This window comes from Montipora capricornis, chromosome 1, assembly GCF_036669925.1.
Source record: "Montipora capricornis isolate CH-2021 chromosome 1, ASM3666992v2, whole genome shotgun sequence".
In the NCBI taxonomy this organism is placed as follows: Eukaryota; Metazoa; Cnidaria; class Anthozoa; order Scleractinia; family Acroporidae; genus Montipora; species Montipora capricornis.
The window spans coordinates 24,875,042-24,892,869 of NC_090883.1; the positions used below are offsets into that span (position 1 = coordinate 24,875,042).

Sequence of the window (17,828 nt, forward strand, 5' to 3'; positions counted from 1 at the left end):
GTATTGTATTGTCGAGTTTGCGTGACAAAAGTTGAATTGAATTGAACTGCAACCTTCCCGTAAAGCTCAATTTTGCTAACTTGTCTTTATGCTTAAGACAGATTTATTTATTTTGCGACCTTGTTACCCAAACTTGTCAGTCTTTCTTGCCTTCTAGGTGCTTTGAAGAATTTTGAACGTTCAGGGTCCCCAAAATATATCTCTCAGAACCAAGGGATAGATATATTCTGCCGCTTTAAAGGAAGGCCCCGACCACAAATATCTTGGTACAAGGGAAACTCACCTACTTCGTTCAAAGACGTGGAACCAATCATCAATGAATCGGAGGGTTTACGTCACGAAGAACGCGAGCAGTCAGAAGACGATGATACCTTAATCACTACCACTACTCTCCACGTTCCAGGCCGCGAAGAATTCGATGGCTTTTATATGTGCGCCGCAAACAGTACGTTGAATAACAGCTGGTCGACATCTACGAATGATGTAATACAAGTGAAATTCGAGTGTAAGTGGTCTCGTGTACATTTTGTTAATTTATGGTTTATTCAATTTGTTGAGATCAAAAAATAATTATTGTTTGGCTAGTCAGATTTGAAGTGGTCTTACATGATAGAAAACTGGGACTTGACTAAAGATCATTATTATTATTATTATTATTATTATTATTATTATTATTATTATTATTATGACTTATTACTACTTTGTACAATTGTATACAATTACAATTTTCCTTGTCAGCCTTATTTATGAGCATTTTTAGCTTGCAACAGAGATGCAGCCCTATGCAATCGTATTGATTTAGGAGTGTTATTTTGTTCTCCTTTCACCATTATGACGCTATCTTCGCTTGTAAATGATAAAAGTGAGTGCACACTTTGAATTATGTAGTCGAGAGCTAAATAACAGTTCGCAAGAATTCGTGGTCTAAACGGTTTCGACTGTAACGTGTTTAGGCAGCCCCAAACTTTTGAGCTTTGAAGGGATATCGGGGCAATTTTGTTAATAGCGGAGCTCAGGCGCGCAAAGCGCGCTAGCGGACCACAATGGGTAAGAGTTTTTCGGAAATCTATCCATCCAAGAAATTTTGGTTATGATGTCAGCTTACGTCCGTCTGACCGCGCGCACAGACTGTCCGGGTGGAGGTGGGGAGGCAGGACAGCCTCTGGGGCCTGTTCGGACAATTTTCGTTAGCGGTAAATCGCGTGGCAGCGTTGCATTTGGCAACCAGCATTTTTCTGGCGGAAAATCATATTAGTGACTGTACAAGAACCGTACGCAATAAGACAATTTCGTGTGTACTGTAGAAATAAGAAATCACATTTCTTTCAAGACTACTTTCAAGATCAAATCGAAGAACAACGCAAGAGTTCAATGTCCAATTCGTTGGGGGTCAAAATTTGCGACCACGTGATGTAGTCGGATCCAGTTTTCCCCAGTGACGAGCAACGGGATAATAGTCAGGTGACTCAACACAAAATTTAGGCTCGTTCGTGACAAGAGTGATAAAAGCATGAAATTTGGCACACAATTTTCCTATACCCCACCACATAGTATTAGAAGGGGTGCCTATGTCAATCTGCGCAAGCTTCCGTTTTAAGGAGATTTTAGTTTTTGACCAAATTCAATATTTGGGATATCTGTAGTACGATTTTCAGCAGAGTTATTTTACCACTATTTAAAGCGAATGTTGCATTTTTAACTTGATTTGATCACTTGTTTATGTACTTTGCTATTTTATTGCACTGCACTGCCGATAACATAATAGCACAAAAGCAGAACAATTGCGTGCATTTTGACCGCGTCTTTTTCGTACATCCAATCTGAGCATATTAGGATTGCTAATGCTCGTTGCAAAAACCCTCACAAACGCCCGTCGCTCTAAGATTTGCTCTCTGGGCAGTCACATTTGCACATTGAATGGCGTGCACTTAAACATTTCCTTGGCACATTGTCAGCGTGAGCAGCGCCCTTTCTAGGTGCATTTCATGTGCTTCTGTGGACACTTTAGTGATGGTCATCCAAACCGGTTTCCACTGGTTGTTCTCTCCTTAAACCATGAAAATTCTGTGAAAGAAGGAACATCCTCCATAGCGTGTTCTAATGATGTCCAAATCCCTGCCTGGTATTCTGCCCTTTGAGCATGCTGCAGAATTGCATCCTGAAATGTAAATTGTTTAGAGAGCAAGGTATGGTTCGTTTTTACCTTACTGTGAGAAAAACGGTTATCGATAACAAAGTGCTTTCTTCCTTCATATTAATTTTGCAAGTATATCTCTAGCCAACTAAAACGTCATCACTACATTATTTTTCCCGAATATCCTACTGTTTTGAAGGAATAGTGTCCAAGTCTCTGTTTCGCTTTGAGAGTGGCGTCCACAGAGTCCAGGGAACTTGATTTGTCATATCTTATGATCGCAAATTTCTCTACAATAGCTTCGGGAAATTCTCTCTCGATACACTCAGCTGCTTGAAGGGATAAATCGCAATGTGCTCCAGGGTAGGTGTCACTGAAAGGTGTTACAGTCGAACCTGTATGGAACGGCCCTGTATAATTCAGCGGCCAGTTTTTGAAGTCCCGATTTTTCGCTCATACAAACGATGTATTTCTTACCCGTATTAGGCGGCCACCCCTATTAAGCGGCCGCGAACACCCTGTAGCAGTGTTATGTTTGTCCCTTCTTTGTTATTTTTACCTGTATTAAGCGGCCACCCTTAAAAAGAAACTAAGCCACGTGTCATTTCATGCGGTGTGTTATTGTGTTTAAAACGGGATCCTCATCACTATAAAGAAATAACATGTTCAAAGCTACTGTAAGCTGATAATCGGCCGTTTAGTATCGTTAACGCTTTCCGGGTGCCGGACAGTTAACGACTTGCTCTACAAACAAAAGCCGTTTCAAATTCCGAAGCGGCAGACGTACGTGTCCGTCTTTTTTCAGCCACCGTAATTCTTACTCAATTACTTTAACTTGAACAGTTTTATTGTCTACCGTGCTACTTTTAATTCGCGATATTTCCCTTATAAGGCCCGTTTTAAACGTAGCATTTTACACGTGCCGAATCTAATGCAAATGAGACAAATCTATTATTTTCGCGCATTTGCATTAGATAAGGCACTTGTAAATGCGACATTAAAAAAAAAAACGGGCCTCACTGCACATTGAACGTACTAACCATGAAATGACGGAATGAGATAATTTGTTGCGAACTTTAAGTCATAGAAATACTGTAACAGTACTGTGTGCCGCCGTATGTAGGAGACTAGAGGACAATTTATTGCACAGTACTTTTTTTTACAATTTTACCTATGTTTCATGCCACCGTTAAGTTACAAGTTGGCAACTTTGCTGAAATTATTTATCACTTGAAACAGCGTTGATGGTTTCCTTGCATGAGGTGGAGGAGGCAGTGTGGCTCAGTGGTTAGGGCGCTTGCCTTGAGATCCGGAGATCTCGGGCTCAAGACCCGCTCTAACCGCCACCCGTTGAATTTTTTCCTGGTAGTCCCTGGTTAAACTTCCTATGGCTTGCTGCACTTGTAAATAGCCAACTGGTTGTAGTTGTTGTGTTCTGTTGTTGCCCTGAAAACAGGGGCACCCAACGAGGGGCACCCAACGAGAATATAGTTCAAAACCATTTACATTGGGTGCCCCTGCTGAAAAGTCCCCATGGAGAGCGGTCAATTAAGTATGTACTGAATTGTAAGTGTATTTTGTATGATACTGCATTAAAATTGACATTACACCACGCCCAGTGAGTATTTTTAGTGACCCTGTATTAAGCGGCAAGTTTCTCTATTCAATTCCGTGCTCGCCACGTGGTCTATTTCCCGATACCATAGAACTGTGAAGTACAGTCACACCCAGTGAAAGGTGGCCCCCCATGGCAAACGCAATCCATAGTTAAGCAAGTTGGTTTTATGCTCGGCGATCACATGATGAAGCTTTCCAACCAAGGTCATGACAACGTCGGTGTTACCTGTCCTGACATGGACAGACCTGGCTGCATCTCTCTCTAGAGTGCGCGTGACGTGGCTAAAACGGGCGATGATGAGAGTCTCGCCTCTTCACGGTGGCACTGACCCATTACATGTTCAGATCCATAGGAAACCATAGATATTATTGGGACACAATTAAATCATAGATTAAACAGCGTTGAAATAACTATCAAATGAAAAAAATAAATGTTAGAGCTGTTACGAACCAGATGTAATGTTCAATGCTCTGTCAAGGGGCCAGTTGTTTGGAATCTTCGTTTGTCCTGCTACCTCCCTTCTGAATCCCTACTCTTTTCTCCCATGTTACGTCCTTAGTTTAGGCAGCCAGGAACGTATGTGTCCCACACCACATCAACTTTTCGCTTATTAAGTTCAACAGAATCTGTTCATCCCTTGGAGACACCCGACCCCTACTCGTCTTCCACTTTTCACTGGGTGTGACTGTACTTCGCAGTTCTGTGCTGATATCAGAAAATAGGCAGCGTGGCGAGCGTGGGAATTGGATGGTGAAGTAACACCACTGACACCCGCTCTGGAGCACATTTCAACTCATCCCTTTCAGTAGCTCAGTGTCTCGTCAGAGAATTTCCAGAAGCCTTAGAGAGATTTGCGATCATAATATAATCAAGCTCCCTGGACTCTGTGGACGCCACACAACTGACGCTGTTCTCAAAGCGAAATAGAGACTTGGACAATATTCCTCCAACACACTTGGATATTCGGGAAAAGTAATGTAATGATGACGTCTTAGTTGGGTAGAGATATGCTTGCAAAATTGATATGAAGGAAGAAAACACTTGGTTATCGATACCCGTTTTCTCAAAGTAAAATAAAAACGAACTATAGCTTGCTCTCTAAACAATTTACATTGCAGGATGAAATTCTGCAGCATGCTCAAAGGGCAGTATACCAGGGAGGGATTTGGACATCATTAGAATACGCGATGTAGGATGTTCCTTCTCCCACAGAATTCTCATGGGTTAAAGGAGAGAACAACCAGTGGAAACCAGAAGCGCAGAAAGCTCATCAAGTGCACCTGCAAAGGGCGCTGCTCACGCTGCCAATGTGCCAAGGAAATGTTTAAGTGCACGCCATTCAATGTATAAATGTGACTGCCCAGTGAGCAAATCTTGGAGCGACGGGCATTTGTGAGAGTTTTTGCAACGAACATTAGCAATGCTAATATGATCTGATTTGATGTACGAAAAGACGCGGTCAATATGCACGCATTTGTTGTCGGCCGATATGTTATCGGCCGAGCGAAGACTGGGTACTAGTACTGAGCAGTGGCTTTGTCGACGCTATTTTAAATGCAATCTTTAATAAAATAGCAAAGTACATAAACAAGTGATCAAATCAAGATAATAACATGCAACATTCGCTTCAAATAGTGGTAAAATAACTCTGCTGAAAATCTTACTACAGATATCCCAAATCTTGAATTTGGTCAAAAGCTAAAATCTCCTTCAAACGGAAGCGTGAACAGATTGACATGGGCACCCTTTCTAATGTCGTTTAGTAAGGTATAAGCAAATTGTGAGACAAATTTCATGCTTTTATCACTGTTGTCACGATCAGGTCATTAAGCCACCTGACTAATGAAGAGCAGGAAAAAGCACGAGAGAAGAGGCGACGAAATTTGAGAAATTTAAGCAAAGAAAGCCTCGAGAGAAGCCGAGGAATGAGAAGAAGAGAAAATTTCAATGAACAACACCGTAAAGCTGAGAGAAATAGAGCGAGAGACAAAACACTAACTTACAACGGTTGGCTTTCAGGTAAATGTTTTCCTTCTTAATGCATGCCTCGCTGCCTCACATATTTTGGAAAACTCGCTAAAAAAACGAAGAAGGCCTGCCACGTTTGCAATTCCGTGTTGACAGAGATTCTGGATGAGGTTGAGCATGATAGCGATAATTTTCAAGGCCAAAGTTTGTGTTATCTGCCCAAGCCGAAGGCTGAGGCGGATAACACAAACTGAGGCCTTAATAATTATCGCTATCATGCGAAAACCGAATCCAATAATTGTTTTATTATGCATATTCCTGAGCTGAGCTCCGCCATGGCAAAACTGATCAAACTGCTGGTTAGTGTATTAGGTGACGTCACTCCTGCATGCATAAAACTATTGTCTGTATGTATGACGTCAATTATACATATACAAAATCTATCGTCTGTAGGTATGACGTAAGAGAAACACAGCAAGCAAGAATTAGCTAATTATAGCCATTCAAAATCGAGCTGGTGACATCAACGTATAATAATCGCATTTATTATATGGAGGAGAGTGTTTTACTGGGAACTAAACCACTCGTAGATTCCATACGCCACTTCATCCGGGACCCGAGTGGCGTATTTTCCGCATGTCACCTTTGTGAGTGTCGTATCGTTCAATGACGTCACGATTCCCGCCTTTTTTTCCCCGCCGTATTTGTAAAACTTGACTACTTTAAAACACAATAAAATCGGAAATATTCAAAATTTAGTCTCCATATAATAAAAAGAACATTACACGTTGGCTCGAAGATATGAATTTTATGTTCTCGTGGCAAGAACAATATCTCACTCGTTCGCTTCGCTCACTCGTGAGATATTGTTCTTGCCACTCGAACATAAAATTCATATCTTCTCGCCACCGTGTAATATCCTCTATTTATAGGCTTTTTGTGCGAAATGGATGTCCAGTCGTGAGCTGCTTTCTTTGACTGTGAAATTGCACTCGTGTAAGCCAATTTACTACTCTTTAGCTTGAATTTTTACGTAGTAAGAGTTTTGCTATTGTTCTAAACTGAAGAGTGAGGGTGTAAAGATTATCAGTCAACCGGAAAATGTTATGAAAGAGATTACTGTGCATGTAATTTTAGTTTCAGTTGTTGATTGAAATTGCTGTCAGCTCAGAGGTGTTTCATCAGTGTAAACTGTATTACTATACACTAATAACGATTAATTTTGTACTCCATGCAGAAGCATAGTTATTTCCATATACAATATATTGCTTTCTGGGGTTAGAAACGGGAGCTCTGCTTTTAGGCTTGGTTAAATCTATATATTGATGTGACACCTCTCTCGGGAATTGATCGGTTTTATACTGAAATACTTTGAGCGCGAAACTTTGTTGACTCACATGCATATTCGTGCACACATTGGTAAAACTGAACTTTTTTTTTTTTACACAGGCAGTAAAGAAATAAGAGCTAACACGCCGTTAGAAATTGAAGAAAATGCCTTTAACAACATTAACTTAAGTTGTTTGGTCAAATATGATGCTGAGCCATTCGCGTGGCATTTCAACAATAACCCGGTGTCTTTAAAGACAGATGAAAAGTATACAATAGTGAAGGAGTATTACAGCAAATGTTATGATGCCTACAAGCTCGAAATTGCCAACGTTACATGGGAAGATGAAGGGGCATACAGCTGTCATCAATCATGCGAAGATGATGTTAAAGGATGCTCAGTCAAAATTCAATTAAAGGTGCTATCGGGTAAGGAACCTTTTCGGAGTGAATGAAACTAACAAGCAACATATACTGTATAGTGATAAATACCTTTTATTAACCGAGTTTTAGGGGTATCTTTGAAGGAAACTGTGAAAGGGAATCCGGGTACAGAAAATAAGGAACAGGTAAAGGGCAATCTTTAATAGAGCAAAGAGAGCGAGAGTCGAGTTTGATAGCCGCATTAAGAGTCATGCAGGAAGGGCAATTAATTCAACTGAAAAAAACGAGCCTCAATATCCGACATACAATATTGCCAGAGAAAAATGATCTTTGAATTAGGGAAACCAATATAGCAAACCTTACTGTAGAATATGGAGCGCTAAATTAGCTGTCCGTTTGCTACGTATGAGTAATTTCTCTCCTCCCTGCTGAAGCGAGTGGCAAAAAACAGGCTTCACAAAAAACTGAAGGACAAATTTAACGGTATAGTCTTGTCTTCAAACGAGAATATATTGTATATTTTTGTGCCTTAAACATTTTGCTTGGTTCCAGACATTTCAACCACAAATGAAGTCAGTGACAACACAACTTCTGCTTCGATTCCCGCGTTAACGGCAGGTTAGTGGATTAGTTAACAACAACAACAACAACAGGAATAATAATAATGAATAATAATAATAATAATAAAGATGATGATAATGATGATGACATTTCACCATAGCACCAATAACAGGTGATGTACTGTTTATATCTCATTAATATTCACTAGACTTCGGGCATGTGATATAAGTGTGCGTTAATTATTTAAGGTTGTCAGTTTGACTAACTTTGGTTGGAGTCGCCATACCCTTCGCGCTTACTCTATTGGTACCACCGCGTCTTCTCCAGCGAGCTTGCTTGTCTGGGGTGACCTTCCCATAACCAAAAGCTAATGAGTATGCAATAATGAACTGTGGACCATTTCCAGTCAGGGTTTTGGGAAGTGGCTGGGAGTATAAAGGGTGCCTTTTAAAAAGAGCTCTTACAGAGTTTGCGTGCTGATTTAAAATAAAACACAAATAGCGGTGATAAACATGGTAAACAAACGCATTTTTAAAAAGACTTGACGTTTCGTATGCTTAGCAACTAAAACCTTTTCAAAAGTAACCGTTACGATGTTTGCGTGCTGAATACAGCAAATATTAAGAGTAAAGTTCTGGACACTTACGGACAAATTAGATTGCCAGGCTAAGAAAAGCCGTCTCGTTCCCAAGGCCTCCTCTCCTGCCAAACGGGAATATATTGTATATTTTTATGCCTTAAACATTTTGCTTGATTCCAGACATTTCAACCACAAATGAAGTCAGTGACAACACAACTCCTGCTTCGATTCCCGAGTTAACGGCAGGTTAGTGGATTAGTTAACAACAACAACAGGAATAATAATAATAATAATAATGATAATAATAATAATAATAATAATAATAATAATAATAATAATAATAGCTTGCTTGCTTGTCTGAGGTGACCTTCCCATAACCATAAGCTAATGAGTATGCAAGAAGGATAACGAACTGTGGACCATTTCCAGTCAGGGTTTTGGGAAGTGGCTGGGAGTATAAAGGGTGCCTTTTAAAAAGAGCTCTTACAGAGTTTGCGTGCTGATTTAAAATAAAACACAAATAGCGGTGATAAACATGGTAAACAAACGCATTTTTAAAAAGACTTGACGTTTCGTATGCTTAGCAACTGAAACCTTTTCAAAAGTAACCGTTATGATGTTTGTGTGCTGAATACAGTAAATATTATGAGTAAAGTTCTGGACACTTACGGACAAATTAGATTGCCGGGCTAAGAAAAGCAACCTCGTTCCCAGGGCCTCCTCTCCTGCCCAGCCAAGAAGCCAAGGGAGAGGCAAGTAACTTAGTTTTCGACATACTTCCCTGGCTGACAACTTTGCAAAAATACAGCTATCGATCCCAGGCATTATGTAGTGTTTAAAGGTCGTAGTTGTAATATTAAAAGATTATGGGATACGAATTTTATCTTCGAGTGCTGTTTTGATGAGAGTATCTCTCACGAGTGAGCACTGAGCGAACAGGTGCGAGATACTATAAGCACAAGAAGATAAAATTCGTATCCCCAAGCGGCCATGTAATATTCTGTTTACTATATACGTAATGATAAATTGTCCAGATTAAAAACAACTTACTTTATTCATTTCCGAAAAGGAGAAAAGTGGAGAGGCAGTTCAACTCAATTAGACAGTTCATGATTCAACATGACGAAGCGTACTGAGCACATGAAAAAAATCTTTGGGGAAAATGTAGCATTCCCTGAGACAAAACACTTTAATATAGAGTGGTTTTCAATTGAGTGTCGAAAGTAATTATATAATTACTTTGGTTTTTCATTACTTCACTCAGTGGTTGGTTCTTAGTTCTCGCGCCACTTTTTCAACCAATCAGAAGTGAAACCAAAACCAATCGTGGCTCGCACGTGCACATTTTCCCGCTCTTTGTGTCGACTACGTGTAATTACTTCGAGTTTTGATTGGTTTACTGGATTGTCTCCGTACTTTTTGATTGGCCAATGTAATTACTTTGGTTTTGGTTTTACGACACTCAATTGAAAGTCGCTCTAAAGAGGCATGAAACATAATAAAGCTATTACGATTACTCGATCATGGCTCTCTGGAAATCTAATGAAATTGCATGTTGGTTTTGGACGAGGGGCAAAACCGGATTACCTGGAGAAAAACCTCTCGGAGCAGAGTAGAGAACCGGCAATAACTCAACCCACATATGAAGCCAAGTACAGGAATCGAACAAGTACAGGCAGGCAATTGCTCTGACCTCCGCAGACGCTCTGCCGGCTCCCCTATTAAATTGGGTTTCAAAGCGTAACAACGGAAGAAAAATCGTTCACGAAAATTTCAATAAGGTAGATTAAAGTGACGAGATGTGTCATCATTTTCTTAAGGTTTAAAGGACCAAAAAGGCCACAAAGAGTGGATCATTCCAGTTGTCATCTCGGTTGTTGGAGTCTTTTTACTTGGTAATGCCCTGGCAGTTACTTGGTACTTCAAGAAAAAGAGGACATACAAAAATGTTAAAGGTAGGTTCCAATTGTTTCGTTCAGGGATCAGTGAAGTAAACATGAATCAAGCGCAACTCGATGGTTAGCTTTAAAGATTGTGCTGGTAGAAGTAGCATAATTATGCCTGAAGCACCGCTGGTCGTTTTTTCGACCAATTTATGCCAAAATTATGCTTTGAAAACATGGCAAATAAGTGCAAAATTAGATTTTCTTTCATTAGAAGCCTTTTGTTCTTGTTAGCTATTTTCAAGTCCTTTTATTGTTCATGCTGCTTCAAACTTCTTTCAAACAACGATCTTCAAGAAAAAAACACAATTAATACCACAATCCCACAATCGTGGCTTCAAAAAACACATGCATGGTTTATTGGTTTGTGATCCGTGATTTCTCAGAAGACTGCAAAATTGCAAAATTTTGCTCGAATCGGCTGGCATGGCTAACGCCATTTTGTAACCTTGCCTATGAGAAAGTAACAGGGACTGACATTGTTTGCAATGGGACTTCTGGTTCCTGTCAGGTCCCAGTCCCCGGGCTCAGTAAATTCATCACACAACGGCAACTTGATTTGATAGTCGTCAAAACATACGAATTGTGCTTCCATTTCTGCTTTCTTGAAGATGGGGAAAGTTATGGTAGGCTTCTCAAATTATGTAAAAAATTATGCGAGCACAATCTAGGGAAGCCTAGTATTAGATGGTTGCTAGACAACAGTACGCTAATCAAAAGCCTCACGGTTTTTTACTCGTGGATACGAGAAGCGAATTCAAAAGATGAGGATCCAAACTAAAAACTCGCGCACTCACTGGCACTAAATGAAAATACCAACATGAGTAATTTCCATTCAAAATGATAACAAATGCAGCCCAATTTAATGTTGATTCCAGGACATAAGTTGCATTTTCATAACGACTTTCAAATCTTGTCATCACAACTAGTTGTGATAACACAATGAACTACCAACGTTTGAAAAATTAAGTAAGAAATGCAAGCGTTTTTCTGTGCTTCGCCGCGGTTACACAAGGTTGTTGCTTTTCATTGGTCGTCTCACGCTGTTCTAATTGGCTGCTGGTTTTTATTTTACACGCTCAATAAAAGCCTGTTTAAAGAGGATTTTGCGCTTGAGATGATTATTACGAGATAATCACCTAAGCGGTGTTTTTGAAAATGGCCACAAGCCGTTCTGTGGAGGTGACAAACGACGAAATTAATTGTTAAGAGAAAATGCACATTTTTCAAATAATCACCTATGTAATTATACTAAAACAATTTTCACCTCAAGCTCCGGCAATATCGGTGAATAAAAACCAAGACGAAGTCGAAGTTCTTGCTCTTAAGCCATCTTAGCTTAATTAGGAACAAAATACAAACAGCGGCGAGTAACATTTTTAAAATATGCATTTTATACGAAACGTCAAGTTAATATAAAATGCATTTTAATAAAATGCATGTTAAAAAAATGATTATCGCCAGTGTTTGTATTTTATTCTTAATGAAGTCGATGTTATTATTCACAGATATTCACCTCGCCTTCGGCGAATAATTGTTAAATGGCCGATGAAAACAGACGAATACAAAAAAATGGCCAATCAGAGAAACTCTGCAAGGGGAAACACGTGAGATCGAAGATCAGAAAGGTTGTTCTAGAATAGTTGACAAAAGCAATTAGTATTACTTCTTTGAAACACTGCAATCCTCCATATAATGTTTTGCAGGTTGTGCTGAAGAGGGAGTCGAGAACGATAAATTGTTTATTAGTTACAGCTCTAAAGATTTCAGCTGGGTCAGCGAAAATCTGATCTCTCTTCTTGAAAAGCACTCCATTCCTTACAGCATTCACATCCGGGACTTTGAGCTGGGGAGGCCCATCGTCCAAAATATGGCAGACAGCGTGTACAACAGCCGTCAAGTGCTGATTGTTTTGTCAAGCAACTACCTTGCCAGCAACTTCTGCCGGGAAGAGCTGCACATGGCCTTACAGAGGGGGGTCGACACGGGAGATTCCGCCGTGGTTCTTGTGGCGATGGACAAGCTGAAGAAAAAGCGGTTGCCAAGTGCTTTGCGAGATAAAAATTTGCTAGATTTTGAGAGGCACAAGAAAAAGCAAGATTGGGAGCAGAAATTGGTTAAAATTGTGCATGGGGATAAAACTGCTGATATTTAGAGTGATTTTGCTACCCTGCTACATCCTTTTCCGAGTGCTCGTTTAAACTACTTTTAATTAGTATGGTAAGATAAAGTGGAAAGATGGATGTTATTCGTTTATATGTTTTTTTTATCGGCCCGACTCTTCTAGAAAGGGTAGCACAAGTTACAATTCTCGTGTTTTTACATCGTTTCCCGTTTGCCGAAGTTCAGGTAAACGCAATGCATTTTTTTGATGATGAAAGTAATGACATTGCAATTTTTTCCCCTTTCAAAACTAGTTTTGCAAGCACATATAACATTTGCTGCAGTAGCATTTGGATGCTCGTTACAACTTGAACTCGTCGGTGTCTTCCGCTTCCTCAAAAAGCACAAATGTAATCATAGGAATATAAAATCGGGAAATGCATTTGACGTCTGGCGAAACAAATGGGCTGGTTTCAACCCCAAAAGGTCAAAACATTTAGAAATTGAGCCGTGGAAAATGAGCGAAATGTCCAAATTAAGTAGGAATCCAGTTGATTATTTAGAAACTGTGATTAATTTTGAATTTGGAGTACGAAATCAGACCCAAAAAATGCTGTTCAGAAAAGAATTCGACCTCTTGGGGCTGCGACGCCTAACGCAAGAGAACTGTGAAGCGTACAGGCCTGGCCAAACGCTTGCAACATTTCAACGCAACGTTAACATCTTGCAAAATTGTTGCATGATGTTGCGACATGTGTTGAATGGACTGGCCAAACGCACACAACATATCGCAACACAGTGGCCAAACGTACGCAACATGTTGTGCCCAACAGTGTTGCACGATGTTGTGTTGAAATGTTGCGAGCGTTTGGCCAGGCCTTAAAGGAAAGAAATTGATTTTACTGTATTCAAGTGTTTTATGGTTCCTATGGCCTAATATTGAATAGTTTTCTCAGTTGAATTTACCCAAAACCAAAACCAAAAATTGAATTAAATGTAAATGTAATGTAATATAAATTAATCAAAACGCGAATTTTCTGTCTAATCTATACTTTAATTTTTTTGGGCTCAGTTGGTTGAGCACCGTGCTGGCATGCAGGGGGTCGTGAGTTCGACTCCTGCTGGACCAACACTCAGGTTCTTAAAAAAACTGAGTAGACAACCTTTCCTGTTAATCAACACTGTGAGACGTTAAAGAACCCACACACTGTTCGTGAAGAGTAGGGAGGAGACCCCCGGGGTTGTGGTTTGCCCTCCTTTCAAATACATGCGTGATGGGTGGGTGGGTGAGATCAAATATGGACTGATAGCGGCTTCCGGAGGAGCCTTTACGAACTGACGTCCGATCTCATGTTGGAGAAAGAATTGTAAACTGTCATTGATATGTGCGGTATATAAATCCCATACCCTAAACCATTATAAATCATGTAATTTTGTGCTGCACTACTTCCTTTGGCTCGATTTTAGCCACGTTGGGAGGAGAGCAGGTTCCTTTGCTGAAACAGCGGCTGGTAATCGAGCCTACCCCCTCCACTGATCAAGAGGTTCGCTGGTTTGTGAGGAACTTCAAGATTAAATATTGTCGGTAAAATCCGTTCTCATGTTGAATCCATTTTTACCTAGGTTTAATTGGTGATCCCCAGTTTACCTAGGTTGAATACGTACTCAGATGAATTGAACACCTTTTTTTGGAGCCTCTATTGATAGAGGCTTAAAATCCTGGAGAAACATTAGGGTCAGATTAGGGTTAGTTTTGGTTATTATAGATGGATATCAATTGACTTATTAGAGAAAAGTAAACAATGAAAAGAACTGTGTTGGTTAGAGCGTAATCGTCGTTGTAGCGTAGTGGTGAAGACACAGGACTATATATCTGGACGGTTCGAGTTCGAGCAGCGATAAGTGCATATTACAGTTCTTTCTTCCCTTACTGTGTTGTAATGTTGAGATTGAATGGATAAGTGTATGAATTCCGAAACCGATAAGGTGATACAAAACATTAGAGAAGACTTGTTGGGATGCGTAAGACAGAGCTTGAAGGAAGGTGTAGATGTTTCAGTCCTTTTGGGAGAGATTTTGTTCTTAGTAAAATGAGAACCAATTTAACCTGACAAAAACGGATTCAACCTTAGACCGGATTTGACCGACAAAATAAATATGCCAAAGGTCAGGTGTTTCTTAATCGAACGCAATGGTTCCTTTGTTCACTGCGAAGACTTATGGCCAGCAGTGTGTCAACATGACGGCTAAGCTAATTTCCCTTTCGTAAATTTTGACGGTCGATGCCATTCTTAGTAACCAACAATCTTGGACAAAATTGTTGAGATAACTCTGCTTTTGAACTAAACTCCGATCACAAGTATGAAAAAGAAGCTCTCTTATTCCCCCCCCCCCCCCCCCCCCCTCCCCCGATCAAAGATGCTAGACGAAACAAAGCATGTCGAACCGGGGCTTATCAATATTGGTTGTAGGGGTTAGGGGGATGGCAAATAATGTGCGATATTGAGGACGTAGTGCGCAAAATAACCCCTGTTTTTAATATTCTCAACCCTTTTTGTCCAAGATTGAAGCCTTTTTATTCGGGTTGTTTCATTTAAATACTTTAAAATTGTCAACTGGAAGCCGTTGTTTCGGTAGTGTAGAGGTTCGACATCGTTAGATCAACTTTTACTAATTTTTTTCTAAGGTTTTTTCTCAGTTTTTTTTAAAATTCTAAGTGACATACGCGGCTAATCTAGTCCTAGATCTAGATTAAGTATTTGTTTCCTCATTTGCAAACGACAAACTTAACAGTGAAAATTGTCTCGTCCAAATGGCATCGCCTGTTTACGAAAGGGAAATTGCGGCGGCTACAGTGAAAGTTTTCAACAATCAGGAGCTTGCAATGGCTTTTCTCGCTAAAAATGCTTTAGATGATATGTAAATTCAAATAAGAAAAATTTAAAAATTAGGTCATTCTGAACTTGTTTAGCGTGTCGCTCGATAATAGCTCAGCAAAGTTGGATAATTCAGAGCAAATAATGTTTAGTACTGCCTGTAGCATTTTTTAAATAAAATGTGGCAAATATGAGAACAAATTGTGAGAATATTGAATCGAAGGTGTTGCTGTTACTTCTTTATAAAGCATTGCAACTTTATAAATTAGGGTAGGAGAACGTTTGGCACTTTACTGAACAAGAAAAAAACAGCCCTAAATTCCGTATCCGCTCGAAGATGAGGTTTTATCATACACTGTTTTTGAAGGATTTATGCAACGATAACACACTAAAGGACCTCATTAAACTCTAGACTAGCATTCTGGAAAATGTTCGCCCCCGTATTGAAAAAGGTCAAAGATAATTTTTTAGCTTAACGTTTCTATTATGCACTGTAAATAGATATATTTATTTTTATTATTGTATTTTTATTACTTTTTTACTTTTTTTTTTTACCTTTATTTTTATTTTAGATGATATATTTTAGCAGATGAAGAGCCACCTTGTGGAAATGCTGAATAAAGCCATTATTATTATTATTATTATTATTATTATTATTATTATTATTATTATTATTATTATTATTATTATTGAGTATTCCACAAGTCACAAAGATTCAAAACGATTTATTGAAAATCACTCAACCACCGCTCACTCTCTAGATTTCCCCTGACAAACTATTGATCTATAATAATAATAATAATAATAATAATAATAATAATAATAATAATAATAATAATAATAGTTTATTAACTTACTATAGCGCTTTTTAACATTAAAATGATCAAAAGCGCTGTACAGTTACGTGACTACAAAAAAAGAAATAATAATAATGTTACCGTACCCTGGGTTCGCTAACACAGAACGCGGAGAACACTTAAGTCCTCCGTTCTTAATATCGTCCGCGAGCCACACACTCTTACAATATCCTCTGCTCTCTAGACCACATGGCATGCCCCAATATGGAGCTACCATATTTGGGCACTATGTTACACAACAGTCCGTTATAATAATAATAATAATAATAATAATAATAATAATAATAATAATAATAATAATAATAATCCTTGAATCAACTGAAGCAGTGAAAACTATCATGAAGAATAGAAATTGGAGCGCTCCTGGGCCAGATAGAATCGCCAACTATTGGTGGAAGAAAGCACATGCGCTGCATGAGGGTGTGACCAAATCGTTCCAATCCATCGGCCAGAGTCCTTCTGAATACCCCATGTGGTTTGCCGAGGGAAAAACGACGTTGATCCCTAAGCCAGGAGAATTTTCAAGTAGCAACCAAAGACCAATTACCTGCTTGAACACTATGTATAAGTGGTTCACATCATGCTTATTAGGACCAATGGATTGTCACCTAAATGAATATGGCCTAATGGAGGGAGAACAGAGAGGCGCCAAATCAGGATGTAGTGGCACTGTTGATAACCTGCTCATTGATAGAATGGTCACACAAGACTGTCACAGAGGGAAACGCAACTTGAGCATGGCCTGGATTGATGTCAAGAAAACTTTTGACTCAGTTGACCATGAATGGCTTGCTGAGATGATGATTCTACACAGATTTCCAACCTGGCTGTGCCGCACTATCGAGAGCCTGTGCAACAGCTGGAACACGAAAGTCGTCGCAAAGACGAAGCAGGGGATAGAGAAGTCTGAAGTGATACAATTCAGACGCGGCCTCCCTCAGGGAGATGCATTGTGCCCCAGGTTGTTCACCCTGTGTATGAATCCTGTGGCTTGGAAACTACGAGCTTCGGAGGGGTACAAGTTGTCCAAACCCTTAAGCACAAAGACCACGGATTTGCTGTATATCGACGACCTTAAGGCGTTTGCAGCGTCAGAGATCAAACTCAACAAGGTGCTGAGGTCAACCAAGAGTGCGATGCAAGATATAGGCTTAGAATGGAACCCAAAGAAATGCGCGACCGTCCATGTAAGGAGAGGCGTACAGGTGAAGGATGAAACCGGAGTGCAGTTGGATGACGGAGCAGTACTGACAAATCTAAAGGAAGGAACTTATTACAAGTTCCTGGGAACATTAGAGAATCTAAAACAAGATGACAAGTTAGCTCTGAATGTTGCAGCCAAAGAATACCTACAACGCATGTCAGTCATCTGGTCAAGTCCCCTGTCAGATCACAACCGCGTAGCTGCATCGAACCAATTTGCCCTTCCCATACTGGGGTATCTAATGTGGACCCAGAACTGGCCAATAGCAGAG

At 39.8% G+C, this 17,828-nt stretch overlaps 1 protein-coding gene across 2 annotated transcripts in view; it reads left to right on the plus strand.

Annotated features, from left to right (window-relative positions):
• LOC138033184 (uncharacterized) overlaps window positions 1-14,020 on the plus strand; it is a 21,408-nt gene extending 7,388 nt beyond the window's left edge. The window contains exons 3-8 of one of the 2 annotated variants that reach the window (XM_068880979.1): window positions 158-505; window positions 7,170-7,478; window positions 7,986-8,051; window positions 8,755-8,820; window positions 10,395-10,529; window positions 12,224-14,020. In XM_068880979.1, the coding sequence (XP_068737080.1) occupies window positions 158-505; window positions 7,170-7,478; window positions 7,986-8,051; window positions 8,755-8,820; window positions 10,395-10,529; window positions 12,224-12,672 (1,373 nt within the window). In that variant the 3' untranslated portion in view covers window positions 12,673-14,020. The remainder of the gene's footprint in view (window positions 1-157; window positions 506-7,169; window positions 7,479-7,985; window positions 8,052-8,754; window positions 8,821-10,394; window positions 10,530-12,223) is intronic. The other variant, XM_068881041.1, reaches the window with a different exon arrangement.
• Window positions 14,021-17,828: the final 3,808 nt, after the last annotated feature.